Source organism: Phoenix dactylifera, chromosome 8 (assembly GCF_051530095.1).
Source record: "Phoenix dactylifera cultivar Ajwa chromosome 8, Ajwa_hap1_PhDact_Kaust_v1.1, whole genome shotgun sequence".
Classification (NCBI taxonomy): Eukaryota; Viridiplantae; Streptophyta; class Magnoliopsida; order Arecales; family Arecaceae; genus Phoenix; species Phoenix dactylifera.
This window is the reverse complement of record NC_143197.1, coordinates 10720956-10733181: the sequence shown is the minus strand read 5'-3', so window position 1 is coordinate 10733181 and position 12226 is coordinate 10720956. Positions and strand designations below refer to the sequence as shown.

Sequence of the window (12226 nt, the reverse complement as noted above, 5' to 3'; positions counted from 1 at the left end):
GCTACTTAACTGCCATACAATCTGACCCTCCTCTCTATTAAGAGTGACTAGGGCAAGTAAAGCTGAGAGGTGATTGTGTTGGGATTTGATCTACACCATCATGCGAGATGGTAACATGATTCTCCAAAAAATAGTTCTCAAATTGAAAAAAATCTGCCACTATACCATTCTTACTTGGGCTACATGCATAGAGAGAGGGGAATACATCACATAACCATTTCCAAATGGAGGGACACATCACATAACCATTTCCAATTTGGAGCTGGACTCTATTCCAGAAAGCAAAAATATAGTTTACAACATCTTTCCAAAGACTTGAGCATCCTCTAGAAAGCTTCCAACACATCGAGAGTTTAACCTTCGTATGATAACCTTTCCCACAACAACAATGCAGCTTTCTTGTTTCTACTAAAATTAACAGCATCAAAATTTTAGATTGAGGGCATGCTTTCAGATATATCTCCACCTATGTTAAAGAACACTAGTTCTAAAAAAGACCATCTATTTAGCCAGCGAACTGTGATACAATCTATGTATCACAAGTTGTTATGATAAGCAACACGTACTCCAACTAGTGATTACATGGCTTCTCTGAGACAAAAGAAAAAGGTAAGATTCTACCTGTTTTGGTTTACAAATTATAGTGAACATAGAAAATATTGCAATAAAGAAAGTAACCATCACTAAGATTGCTATTTGAAATACAAGGATTGCGATATAAAACTTAACCTTGATAAGAAAAGAAAAAGAAAAAAAGAAAAAAGACATTGAGATGGGGGTGGGTACTTGTTATATAACATTCCATCTAAAACTCCTCTCTTTAGAGCTCGATGGTCATTCCAACCTTCAGTAGCTGCCCCCTAGGAATAGTAAACACTTCATTTTGCTGCCTTATATTTCTTTTCAAGATGCCATAAGCATAGTCTATCACAAACCTCTTCCACAAGCCAGCCCCCTTTGCAGCAACCACCTCGTTCTCTCCTAACAAATGGACGACTCCATGCCTCCATTCCCTCTCCACCAGTTCCAACTCCCTACCCAGCAATACTTCCTCCGTCTCCCTCTTCTCACCACCATCCACCACTCTTGCTGCACCTTCATCACTACCATTCCCAAGTATCCTTGCCTTCCATGATTCCTCCATGAACTCCTTCAACCTCTGCACCAGCGTTGCATCAAAGGGCTCTTGTTCGCTTCTTGCATCCTTGTAGCCATACCTCGCAACACACCGAAACACGTAGCAATCATGAGACCCCATTCGACGGAATAAAAATCGCTCCTCCGCCGGAACTCGGCTGATTGGTAGTGACTTAATGGAAACAAAGACAAGAACAGAGTGCAAAGCGGGCACATTTGCAACATAATGCTCAAATATTGGAGGAACCCCTTGCACAAGCTCTGAGTAGAAGAAGGCAATTCCCGGGATGCGCCGAACACCAGAATTCAAAACTATCTCCTCCACCTTCTCGCTCGGAACCTTGTGAGATAATTCATACATATATCTTTTCCGGTAGACGTAGTTCCACACGAGCATTGTTGTGATTAAGAAGGCAGCGAAGGCCAATGGCAGGTAACCACCTTGATCGAATTTGTATAGCACCGAACTCAAGTAGACGAGCTCAACCGATCCTATCACAATTACGTATAGAATTATGAGGATGATGTGAGTCTTCCAAATCATTATCATGATGAGTGTTAGCAGAGCTGAAGTAAGGGTCATGACGAAGACAACAGCAATTCCTGCATGTCATGTAGCAAAAAGAGTTCAGCATCAAGATATTAAGATGTAAAAATCTAGTCAATCAAATGCCTAAATATTAAACCAAAGAAGTTGGATATGATTTAAAGTTTATTTGAGGGTACTATCAATATTCTTCTAAGGCCAATAAGGACTTCGTTTATTAACTATTAAATTCTGAGGAAAAACAAAATCACTAGTCTGGTTTTTAAGGACAATTTGGCTTGAGGTAAAGATTCAAGAAAAAGAAATAAAGAAATCACCAATTGTTCAGAAAAATCAAATAAAAACTAACATATAAGACCACTACCGGAAAAAAAAAACTTCGTAAAGGTTTTTTGAATTAGTCATGGATAATACATCAACACTTTCAACTAAACAAGTCTTGATTAATTTGTTGAGCAGAAATAATTGAGAAAATTATGGGATCAAGGAAAATCTCAAGAATTTTTCAAAAACCTTTTTTTTCCCAATGGATCAACATCGTTACTATGCGTATAAAATGTGTTGGATAAAAATTGGAAACACACTAACAAGGAGAAAAACAGAGATGAGTAAGTTCTCTTTGTATAATGGAAAAGATAAGTAATAAAAGGAACAATAAATGCAGATGTTTATGATTTGGAAGAGGAAGATGAGTTATACCATAGGCATTGCCGATCTTTTCAGTGGTTTTGAAGCTGGCGGTCACTGCAACGCATGCAAGCATGAGAATATAGTTTATTTCAGGGATGTACACCTGCCCCTCGTGCTTAGCTGAGGTGTGGACTACTTTCACACGTGGAAAGCAGCCAAGTGAGAGGGATTGTTGGATGATAGAGAAGGTGCCGGAGATCATAGCCTGGCTGGCGATGACAGCAGCTAGGATTGCCACCACAAACATAGGCCAGTAGAGTCCACCTAAACACAAATTGATCACCACCCATAAAATTAATAAACGCCGCAAACTCTTGAAGCTTTTGTAATCATAGGCACATGGTTGTCGTTCCAAAGTATTCAGGCTATGAAACATTTGTAGTCCAAAATATAATATTTAAGAATAAAAATAACAAAGAATCTAAGACAAATATTTATACATCTTGTTCATGATCTGCTGTATCGCTCCGTACTGTCCAGTATGGAGTGCACTGTACTGTACCGAAAGAAAATCGATATAAAATTTAATTTCGAGTCGGTACGAGTCCCTTATCGAGGTGTACCGAGGCATGTACCAACCCATACTGAAGTGCACCAACCTATATCAAGGGCCATTTCAGTGTAGAAATATATCATACCATACTATACAGTACCAAACAGAACCGATAAGGTACTAATATGGTATCCAGTACCGAGATTGTGGACTTTGATCTTGTTTAGATGAAAGTAAGTATGGGAGAGAGAAACAATATCAATAGCATAATCAATACCACCACCAACATCATATCACACCGTTGACTTGTTAAACATAGAAGTTCTCTAAATTAAATTAGTAGATGTTATGACTTATTTCTTAATACCTGAAATTTTTTTGATTAGTTTGTGGATCAAGATCAATTTTGACTTGATATAGTATATATTTATGATATTTACCAGGTATTGACTTGTAGAAGGTGTCGCTAACGTCTTCCATATGCTTGCGTAGGTAGGAGGCTTGACCAGTGTATGCTAAGACAAGGGATGGGAAAGCCACCGAACACATGCTTATTTGAACAGAACGGACTGTGAAGTGTCCCACGTCTGCAAATAATGCTTCCACACCTGTTTCCATACTATTTTATCATTAGCAAAAAAACCATGAAAAATGAAATACTTCATGGAAATATTTGTCCACAAATAGAATACCATAAGTGCAATACCCATTTATAACTAGAGCTCGATTGAAATAAGCTTTCGATACCTGTGATGCAAAGAACGACGCCACCTAGAGAAATCCAGGCTGTTTTCCCATTTCTTTTGAAGTAATCGATGATGTACTTGGGGTTGATGGCCTTGACCACCCATGGATCATACTTGACGAAGTTGAAGACGCCTATGATGGCAATGAGGAGGAACCACACGGTGATGATGGGAGCAAAGGAGTAACCCACCTTATCAGTTCCGAACCTCTGAACTAGGAATAGACAGACCAGGATGATGACTGATATCAGGACGATTCTATCTGAACATAGGAAGGCAAATGAGCTCATTAGTCTAGTCTCAAAGAGGATGAGTTGAAACATCCTGCAGGACAAATTACAACTATAAATAAGAGCAATTAAGTGGATCTCGGTAAAGTTGCAATAGAATTGCATATATCTCATGCATCTTGGTGCATTGTAAGTGGTCGATAAGCATCGAATGAAATTTGAACCATGCACCTCTATCAACATAAAGGGGCGTCTCTAGTTTTGTCATAGAACATCATTAAACTATTATAGACCATTATCAAACCAGAAACAGAAGGGAAAGAGTTATTTCAATTAAATAATGCTTTACAGAAACTGGGCCTACAGCGGATATAGGCGTGCATGCGTGTCTTGGTAGCAAATGCCAGGCACCAAAGGAACCACAAGCTCCTGTCTCTTGTGGATGTGGATCCCCATTAGATACAGGTTGGGCCTACCCATCACAGGGATTAGCATGTGGTTTAAACAACAAACAGGAAATTAGTAAACTAGATTAAGAACTATTCAGTAATAATATAGTGATTTTTTGATTTTTATTTTATAATAATAACCAGTAGATATTTTGATTGTTATACTACCAATGAGGTGCAATAAAAAAAAACAGGCAGGTACGTTCTTGTCGGCCAAAAACGAAAAAACAAGTTAGCTGGCGATGGAAAGATCAAAGAGAGAGAACGTGGATTTATGAGCACTTCCACAGACTATTAAGTACGCATGAAGACTTTTAATGGGGAAATGAATGTGATATGCGTACCGTTCTTCTCGAACGGCGAGAAGAACGCCATGGCTTTTTATGGTCCGGGAAGTCAACAGATGGAACATCACTAGCGTTAGCGGTCTACGTGTCTATGTTTGCTGTGGTCAAAGTCAAAAAGAGAGAAATCCACCAAAGCAACACGCGTGAACCTTTGAATGACAAAAGACATGCAAGGTTTCGTTGTTACCTTCGGTCATGGCGTCTGTAGCCTCCTTTATCCCGCCTACCGCAGATAAAACTGTCAGAAAAGTCGAAATTAATGAGCTAAGCAATAATAGCTTTAAAAATTACATATGCTAAAGTTTTCAAAGGTTTATAAAAAAAAAATAGAAAACGTTACCACAACGGCAAAAGATCCGGAATATTCCCTCGGCAATAAGTTTTCAATTAAGATTTGTCTTGGAAATAAGCCAAGAAGGCGGCAGTCCAATAACCCCGGACCAACTCATTTGCACGTTTCCAACTCCTATGGACTGCATGTTATATTTCTGTGTGTATAGCTCTTTATAAATTTCAATCTAATGGTGATAGGTAAACTTTTTCTATGCAAATATAGATAAACTTATTAAATTCCAACACTTGGGATGACAAAACTGAGGTCTCCAACAGCTCGTGGATTGTTTACCATATATTTATTTTTTTTAAAAATGATGCAAAAAAAATTGTCATGCATAACATCTATATATATATATATACTAGTACTACCAAACTGGAAGTCCATATGCATGACCAATAGCTTGCAACGACTTTTGCTCATATAAAACCAATGAAAGTTTGATTCCCCGACACTTCATTTGACTGCCGTTAATGATTATGTTGTATTCTATACAAGCCAAAAGCAGAAGTAAAATGGCCGCCAAAATTGAAGATCGGAAATAAATTCTTCTTTTTATCAAAGAACTCTGTCCGTTAAAAATGGCAATCAAATTAAAAGCTGAAAGTTAAAATAATAGATTTTTTTTTTTGCATAAATACCTTTCTAAAAATTTAAATTTGCGTAAATATCTTCTTCAAATTTATATTTATTTCTATATCCTCATAAAATACTTTTTTTTCACAAATGCCCTAATATAATGGTTCTTCTAACACGGTTAATAAAAATCATATTTATTTTTATTAAATATAAAATAAAATTTTGAAATTACTTTTTTATCCTCAATCGTAATCTTCTTATAAATATTTCTTTTTGCACATCTACCCATTAAGAATATGACTATAATTTTTTAACAACATTAGATGGCATGGGTACATATGCAAAAATAAAGATAAAAAAAGAAAGATAGAACAGTAAAATAAGTATTTTATGAGAGTATATATACAAATATTGATTTTGGAAAGGTATCCATGCAAAATTTGATATTTAGAAAGATATTCATGCAAAAAGCTCTAAAATAATCTAAATTAGTACCTGAGATGCAGGGAGTGAGGACTCCGTCCCCAATGACCATAGAAGTCCCAAGCATGGTTGCCACCAAGAGAAAATATTTGGCGAACGGACTGTTCTCGAGTGCCGCTTTTATCTTAGAGGCACGCTGATGGCGTTTGTTGCTGGGCAGATCTAGCTTATAATTGGACACCTCTCCATCTTCTGGTTGCTGACTTGGTAACAACCCCACCTTTGCATATCGACAGATCAACGAATAGAGTGCGAAGGTGCCTCCTACAAAGGCCCAATGTTTAAATATTTCAATAATTAGCTTCTTATATAAGGCTATGGCTAAAATGCATACAAATTATAGCTAAAAAGAGGAAAAATACTTAACAAATATCTTAAATTACAATAACAGCTATGTTGATTATGGATTCAATAACACTACTATGACTAGGCAGTGGGCATTTCATAAATTCATTATGGAAAATCATACTGTCATGCTAAACTTAAGGGACCCGAAAAATGTTCAAAAACTTTTTATATTTTAAGTATCACTTAACATCTTATAACAGAAAATATAACATTACATAAATATTTCAATGTTTATGATAAGATTATTATATTTTACCAAAAACATGTTCCTGAAAATCTTGTAACAAAATCTAGTATCAGTTTCTTTTCTTTCTTCCTTTCTTTCTTTTTTGGGCTAAAAACGAGTTACCTTTCAAAAGAAAATATTCATTTAGAAGTGTGCATTAATCAGCACTATGTATGCACATTTTTTTAATAATAAAGTTTAAACTTTTATGTTTCCAAAAAAAAATATCGTCTTGCCAAAGATTGAAGTTTTTATTGAATAACCGCTAATATGACAGATGATACAACTTTGACAGTTCTACCTTCCTTGGAAGGTTTAAGAAACCAGCATCGGCTGCGTCGGAGATTTCAAATTAAGAAATTATAGTTTTAATCTTCTTATATAGATTTTAAACGTTTAAATTTTACAAGTTGAGATTTTATAAGATTGTGTTTGGTGGTAAAGTTATAAAGTATTATAATTACCACAATAATTATCATTAACGATATCAAACAAAACACGAGGGAAGGGCGAGGAGGACGAGGAGGACGAGCCGCCGAGAGAGGGTTCTCACCGTCGCCGTTATCGTTGGCACGGAGGACGATGAAGACGTACTTGACCAAGGTGATGAGGGTGATGGTATAGAAGATGAGTGAGAGAACGCCTAGGATATCGTCCTCATGCCGTATTCCCCCCGTAAACGTGCTCGCATACACGTACAGCGGAGACGTCCCGATGTCCCCGTACACGATCCCCACGCTCTGAAACGCCAGCCTCATCACCGTTCCCCAGTCCTTATTCGTCCCCTGCCATCATCGCAATCGCAATCACAATCACAATCACCCACCGCTCATCTCGCATCACACGGTCCATAAAATTTTTTTTCGATTTTAAAGAATTTGGGGATCGGAGAGAGGGACCTTGGAGAAGTGGTGGGGGTGGGAGGAGGAGACGGAGCCGGCCTCGAGGTCGAGGGAGTCGTAGCGGCGGAGCTCCTTTCCGGGGGAGAACGCCGGCGGCGAGCCATCCCGGGCGGCGTCGGCGGGGACCAACTGCTCGGCGCTTCGCTCCTCTACTTCGCTATCGCCCATCACGGATCTCTCTTCGACTCTCTTAGAGGCGGCGAGCGATGGATTTATAGGAATCAATGGCGGCAAGGTGGGGCTAGTGGCGGATACTACGAGTATGACCGGCAACGCCCAGTAAAGACGGTGAAGCACCAGGTTTTTTAGCAGGTGGTGACGGGTAGGGGTATTTTGGGGAGAGAGAGGAAGGTTCGAGGTAAGCTGGAGGTGGGATCCACGAGGATCTCGGCGATTGCGGAAGCGTGGGAACGGGATTTGTCCGCTGCGTCAATGCAAATAGAAGTCTTTTTTTTTTTTTCTTAACCTCTTCCGCTAACTCCCATCCAATTGGCGACTGTTTTATAAATTCAAATATTAGCTGCAGAGCTGCTTCGTGAAATATGATTTCCTTTTCATTCCTTATCACAAAATATATTGGCAAAAGATAAAAAATATGATTTGCTTGTATACGGAATATATATATATATTGTAAAATAAAAGATAAAAAGGTTAGAGATAATCAAATAAGTAAGACGCAGAAATTGTAAAAAATTAATTCTTCAGTAACTAATATCAGTTCTTCAGGAACTGGTAGTATTTTTCATTTCTTCCTTATGATTTTCTTTTCCTTTTCACCTGCGTACATTTCATCCTCCTCAAAGTACTTTTTTATAGGCTTAGGGTTATAGTGAGGAGATAGGATAGTTATAATTAGACTGCAAATGGGTCGGATCCTGAGGGACCCCGATTTGATTCGGTTTCTTGTTTGGGTCCTAATTTTGGACCCGGATCCGATTCGGTTAAAAATCGAGTCGGATTGGGTCCATGCCTACAAATTTTGATTTGACAGGTCATTCGGATCGGGTTGGATCCGAGTCGGATTCGGGTCTATGTATTTTTATATTCAAAGTTTCACTATATAATAGTAAAAAACTGACCCAAAAAAATGGGTTGGGTCGGGTCCAGGTCCAGATCAAAATTAGGTGCACTCGATCCGACCCGAAAAATAGAACTGGTCCAAATTTAGTATCTGACTCGGCCCCACTGATCCTAAGATTCGGATCGGATCGGGTTTTATGCAGGTCGGATTAGGTCGGGTTACAGGTCGACCCGACCCATTTGCAGCCCTAGTCATAATGACAAGACATCCAAAGAACAAGAGAAGATGAAAAAGTCGATGAATATAGACATCCCCAATGAATAAGAGACATATTTAGGGGTTATAAAAGATGGAAAATCCAAGAGGTGAGAAAACTCAAGAAAGCTAAGTGATCATCCACCCAAATACGGTGGATTCATAACAATATATATATTATTGAGTAATAGCTAACAACTGGAAAGCTTCTTAAACAATATTCTTCGGTTGTCGATAAAAGAAGCTATATAAGTTGGATAGGGGTCGCCTTTCACCCAAAAAAAGAATATATTTTTCTTCACATAAATTCACCATTGGATCTTACAATAGCTATTTCAAGATCCATACAAACAGATGGATAAAAGAGCTTAGAATATTTTGAGAGCTATGTTGGATGAGATCCAACAGGTAATGTCGTAAAAGAAGATTAATCATTTACTATATGGATGGCCACACTGATGCATGCTACTAACCACCAAAATATATTAGCAGGTTTTTTTCATCCTGTGCTCTCTCGTGGGTAGCACGGCTAATACTTTCTCGCGATGACTAGTAGTTGTGGGAAAAAAAAGAGAGGGAAGAATGATGTCATGCGTACCAAGGAATTGGTCAACAATTTACATCATGCCTTGATTTTAGCCATCGCCATTATTGTACAGGAACTCAACCAAATATTCCCAAGACCTACCCCACTCTTTATATCTCTCAGGGGAGAGAGAGATGGAAAAGGAGTGTTTGTTTCATTTCTTTGGATATCCTGCGACTCTGGCTGTTAATGCCCATCAAAATATATTGAATATGTGACAGTATAGAAATATAGAAGCCAGGGGTATTACATCAAACTTTTGAAGGGGAGTCAGCCTTTAGAGTTAGATATAAGCCGGAAGTTGGGGTGGTGATTCGATCAAGAAGAAGGAAGATTTTTTTCAACCCACTCAACTCGAATATCTTAGAAGATAACTCTAGAAGAAGATAGAAGAATTTTGAAAGCAGAACTTTTTATTCGACACTTTCTCTAAGAATAAAAACATGATACAAATTACAAGTGAACAATATGACCATTCTATGTCGATCATGAAAAGCACAAATTAGATATTGAGAATATTAATTTGAGAAAGAAGCTTACAGAGATTGGAGAATGGTATAAAAAATATCTCTTGTAAAAAGAACACCACGTACTTTCATAATTGGTAGAGTTTTTGTGCTGATAACGTGTCGTAAAATAAAAGGTAAAGAGATTGGTGACAATAAAATAAATATGACGCAGAAATTATAAAAAATTTGTTCTTTAGAAACTAATATCAGTTCTTTAGGAATCAATAGTATTTTTTATTTATTTCTTATGCTTTTCTTTCTCTTTTCACTTGTGTACATTTGATCCTCCTCATACCCTTGTATAGGCCTAGAGTTATAATGAGGAGATTTCTTGAATACTCATAATGGCTAAAGTGATTTACTTTGAGTTTGATGATATCTTGAATACTCGTAGTGGTCAAAGTGATTTACATCGAGTCTAGTGATCGTCCTAAATCAGGTGGTGGTTGTTGTTATTCTCCATTTTAAAAAGGATTGATAAACCTTGGAAATAAACTACTTATTTATAATAGCCTTAACTATTGTAATGGAAATTTTTAATTATAAGTAAAAATAATATTTTTTATTGGCATCGATATTTATCAAATAAAAGGTTACTTTTTTAAGATTGTTATAGAGACTTGAATTAAAACGTGTTTTAAATAACTAAATGATAAGAAAAAATGGTTGATACTTTAATATACAACATTGAGACATATCTTTCTAAAATTTCTCAAGCTTTCTCTATATTAGAGAAAAACGATCATACCTCATGCTTTCATTTGTTACATTGATGGCCTCACCGCTAGATACTTGGTGGCTTATCATGTCTATTGATGCAAACAAAGGATATGGGGATAAATGACAACATTGTCTACTGACATATTAGCCCACTATCTTCTTCAGCTAGAAGTATTTGTATTCAAAGAAGCTGGTAGATCCTCATTTCAAACTTTAGAATAACTTCGCAACATTGGCGTCGTACATTGAGAGACATTGATTTATTTTATTTAGAAAAAGGCCGATTCACATCAGGATACAGAGCTCATGTAGTTGCATATTGAAGATATAGAGATCCTTCAAATCACTTATGAGATTGTTCAGTTTGTTGAATAGTTTAATATCTCTACTTACATGCCACTATCTTTTGTAAAAGATTTCTATTGCTCTTTTCCGTTTCTCTTCCTTGCAATTTTTTTTGTATATAGTTTGTTGTAAACTCTCTTTTTCTAATAAAGGCCGGGTGGCTTTGCCTCCTTCTTTATTAAAAAAAAGAGACATGATAGCCCGCTATCTATGGTGCAGATTTGGCAGAAGGGAAATAAGGAAAAGAGCTACATGTTGAGCTTTATTTAATTTCACTTATTGTAGAATCAGTGTTTTATTGAATAAGTTCGTAGAACTTATCTATTAGATATTGGAAAATGAACCTACAAATTATCTGATAGAAAGTCCAATTCCCCAATGGCACACCCTTTTTCACAATATCTGTGACAATTGTAAACTATATTAAATCACATTTTAAGATATATGAGTTGCTTGGCACCTCACTTTTAAGAGCTTGTTCTTGAGGGTCAGATTTCGAATCCTGAATATTACTAAGAAAGTGACTTAGTATTCTTAGATTAGGATATATATGTCATGTCATTATATAATTCAGCATGCCACAACCTAAGCGTATAGGTTGTGGTCCATGTTTAAGTTCAAGGGGACCCAAGTTGCATCAAATGTTACTGTTATCCAGCCAAGAACCCAGAGAAGTTGAGAATCAAGAAAAGAAAGAAAAAACAGAAAATTACAAGGCTCAAATAATTCAAACTCCACAAAATAAGCAAAAACAAATCGAAACAAAGGAATAGGAACGGATTCTCAAAAATTCTGCATCAAATTGTTGGAAGCAACTTTTGGAAAATTTAACACCTAGTTGAAACGTTGAACCATCGTAGTGCGTGCCCGAAATTGAGTCAAATAAGTGGTTCTATGACCAATCCAACAAGGAATCTGATTGATTCTAGCATGAAGCACAAGGTCCTAGTACTCTATCTTAGTTTTAAAACAACGGCTTCAATACCGTGAAATTGCTAGTGGATATGCATGAACCAGTACTTAGTTCATTCAATTGGCTCGCTGCAAGTTGCAGCCATGCATAGCTTGACATCCTTGACCATCTGATAAGTTAAGACTTCCTTTGAGCTCGTTCCCGTGAACTGTTTTGCCACTCTTCCCAATGTCACTTGCCATCAGCAAAGCATGAGCATCGTGAGAAAGTTCAAAAAGAGAAAAAGTTTAGCCTGGAAATCACAACTCACAAGAGACTTGAGCTGTTGCAGGGATATGTGAAAGAGGGCATGCTACCCCAGAAAAT

General features: G+C 37.2%; 1 protein-coding gene across 1 annotated transcript; it reads right to left on the bottom strand.

Moving 5' to 3' along the window:
* Positions 1–599: 599 nt before the first annotated feature.
* LOC103716059 (potassium transporter 5-like) lies at positions 600–7784 on the bottom strand. Its single transcript, XM_008803907.6, has 8 exons — positions 7509–7784; positions 7163–7394; positions 6048–6299; positions 4827–4877; positions 3615–3875; positions 3308–3475; positions 2384–2638; positions 600–1740 (listed from the first exon to the last, which is right to left on the bottom strand). The coding sequence occupies exons 1-8, from the start codon at positions 7677–7679 to the stop codon at positions 821–823; spliced, it is 2310 nt and encodes a 769-aa protein (XP_008802129.4). The 5' UTR covers positions 7680–7784; the 3' UTR covers positions 600–820.
* Between the last annotated feature and the right edge of the window lie 4442 nt (positions 7785–12226).

Coding starts and splice junctions, on each gene's coding strand:
- LOC103716059 (XM_008803907.6), bottom strand. CDS start 7,679: ATGGGCGATAGCGAAGTAGAGGAGCGAAGCGCCGAGCAGTTGGTCCCC. Junction 6,300..7,162: donor TGCCAACGATAACGGCGACG/GTGAGAACCCTC, acceptor GGGCCTTTGTAG/GAGGCACCTTCGCACTCTAT. Junction 3,476..3,614: donor CGTCGTTCTTTGCATCACAG/GTATCGAAAGCT, acceptor GTATGGAAACAG/GTGTGGAAGCATTATTTGCA.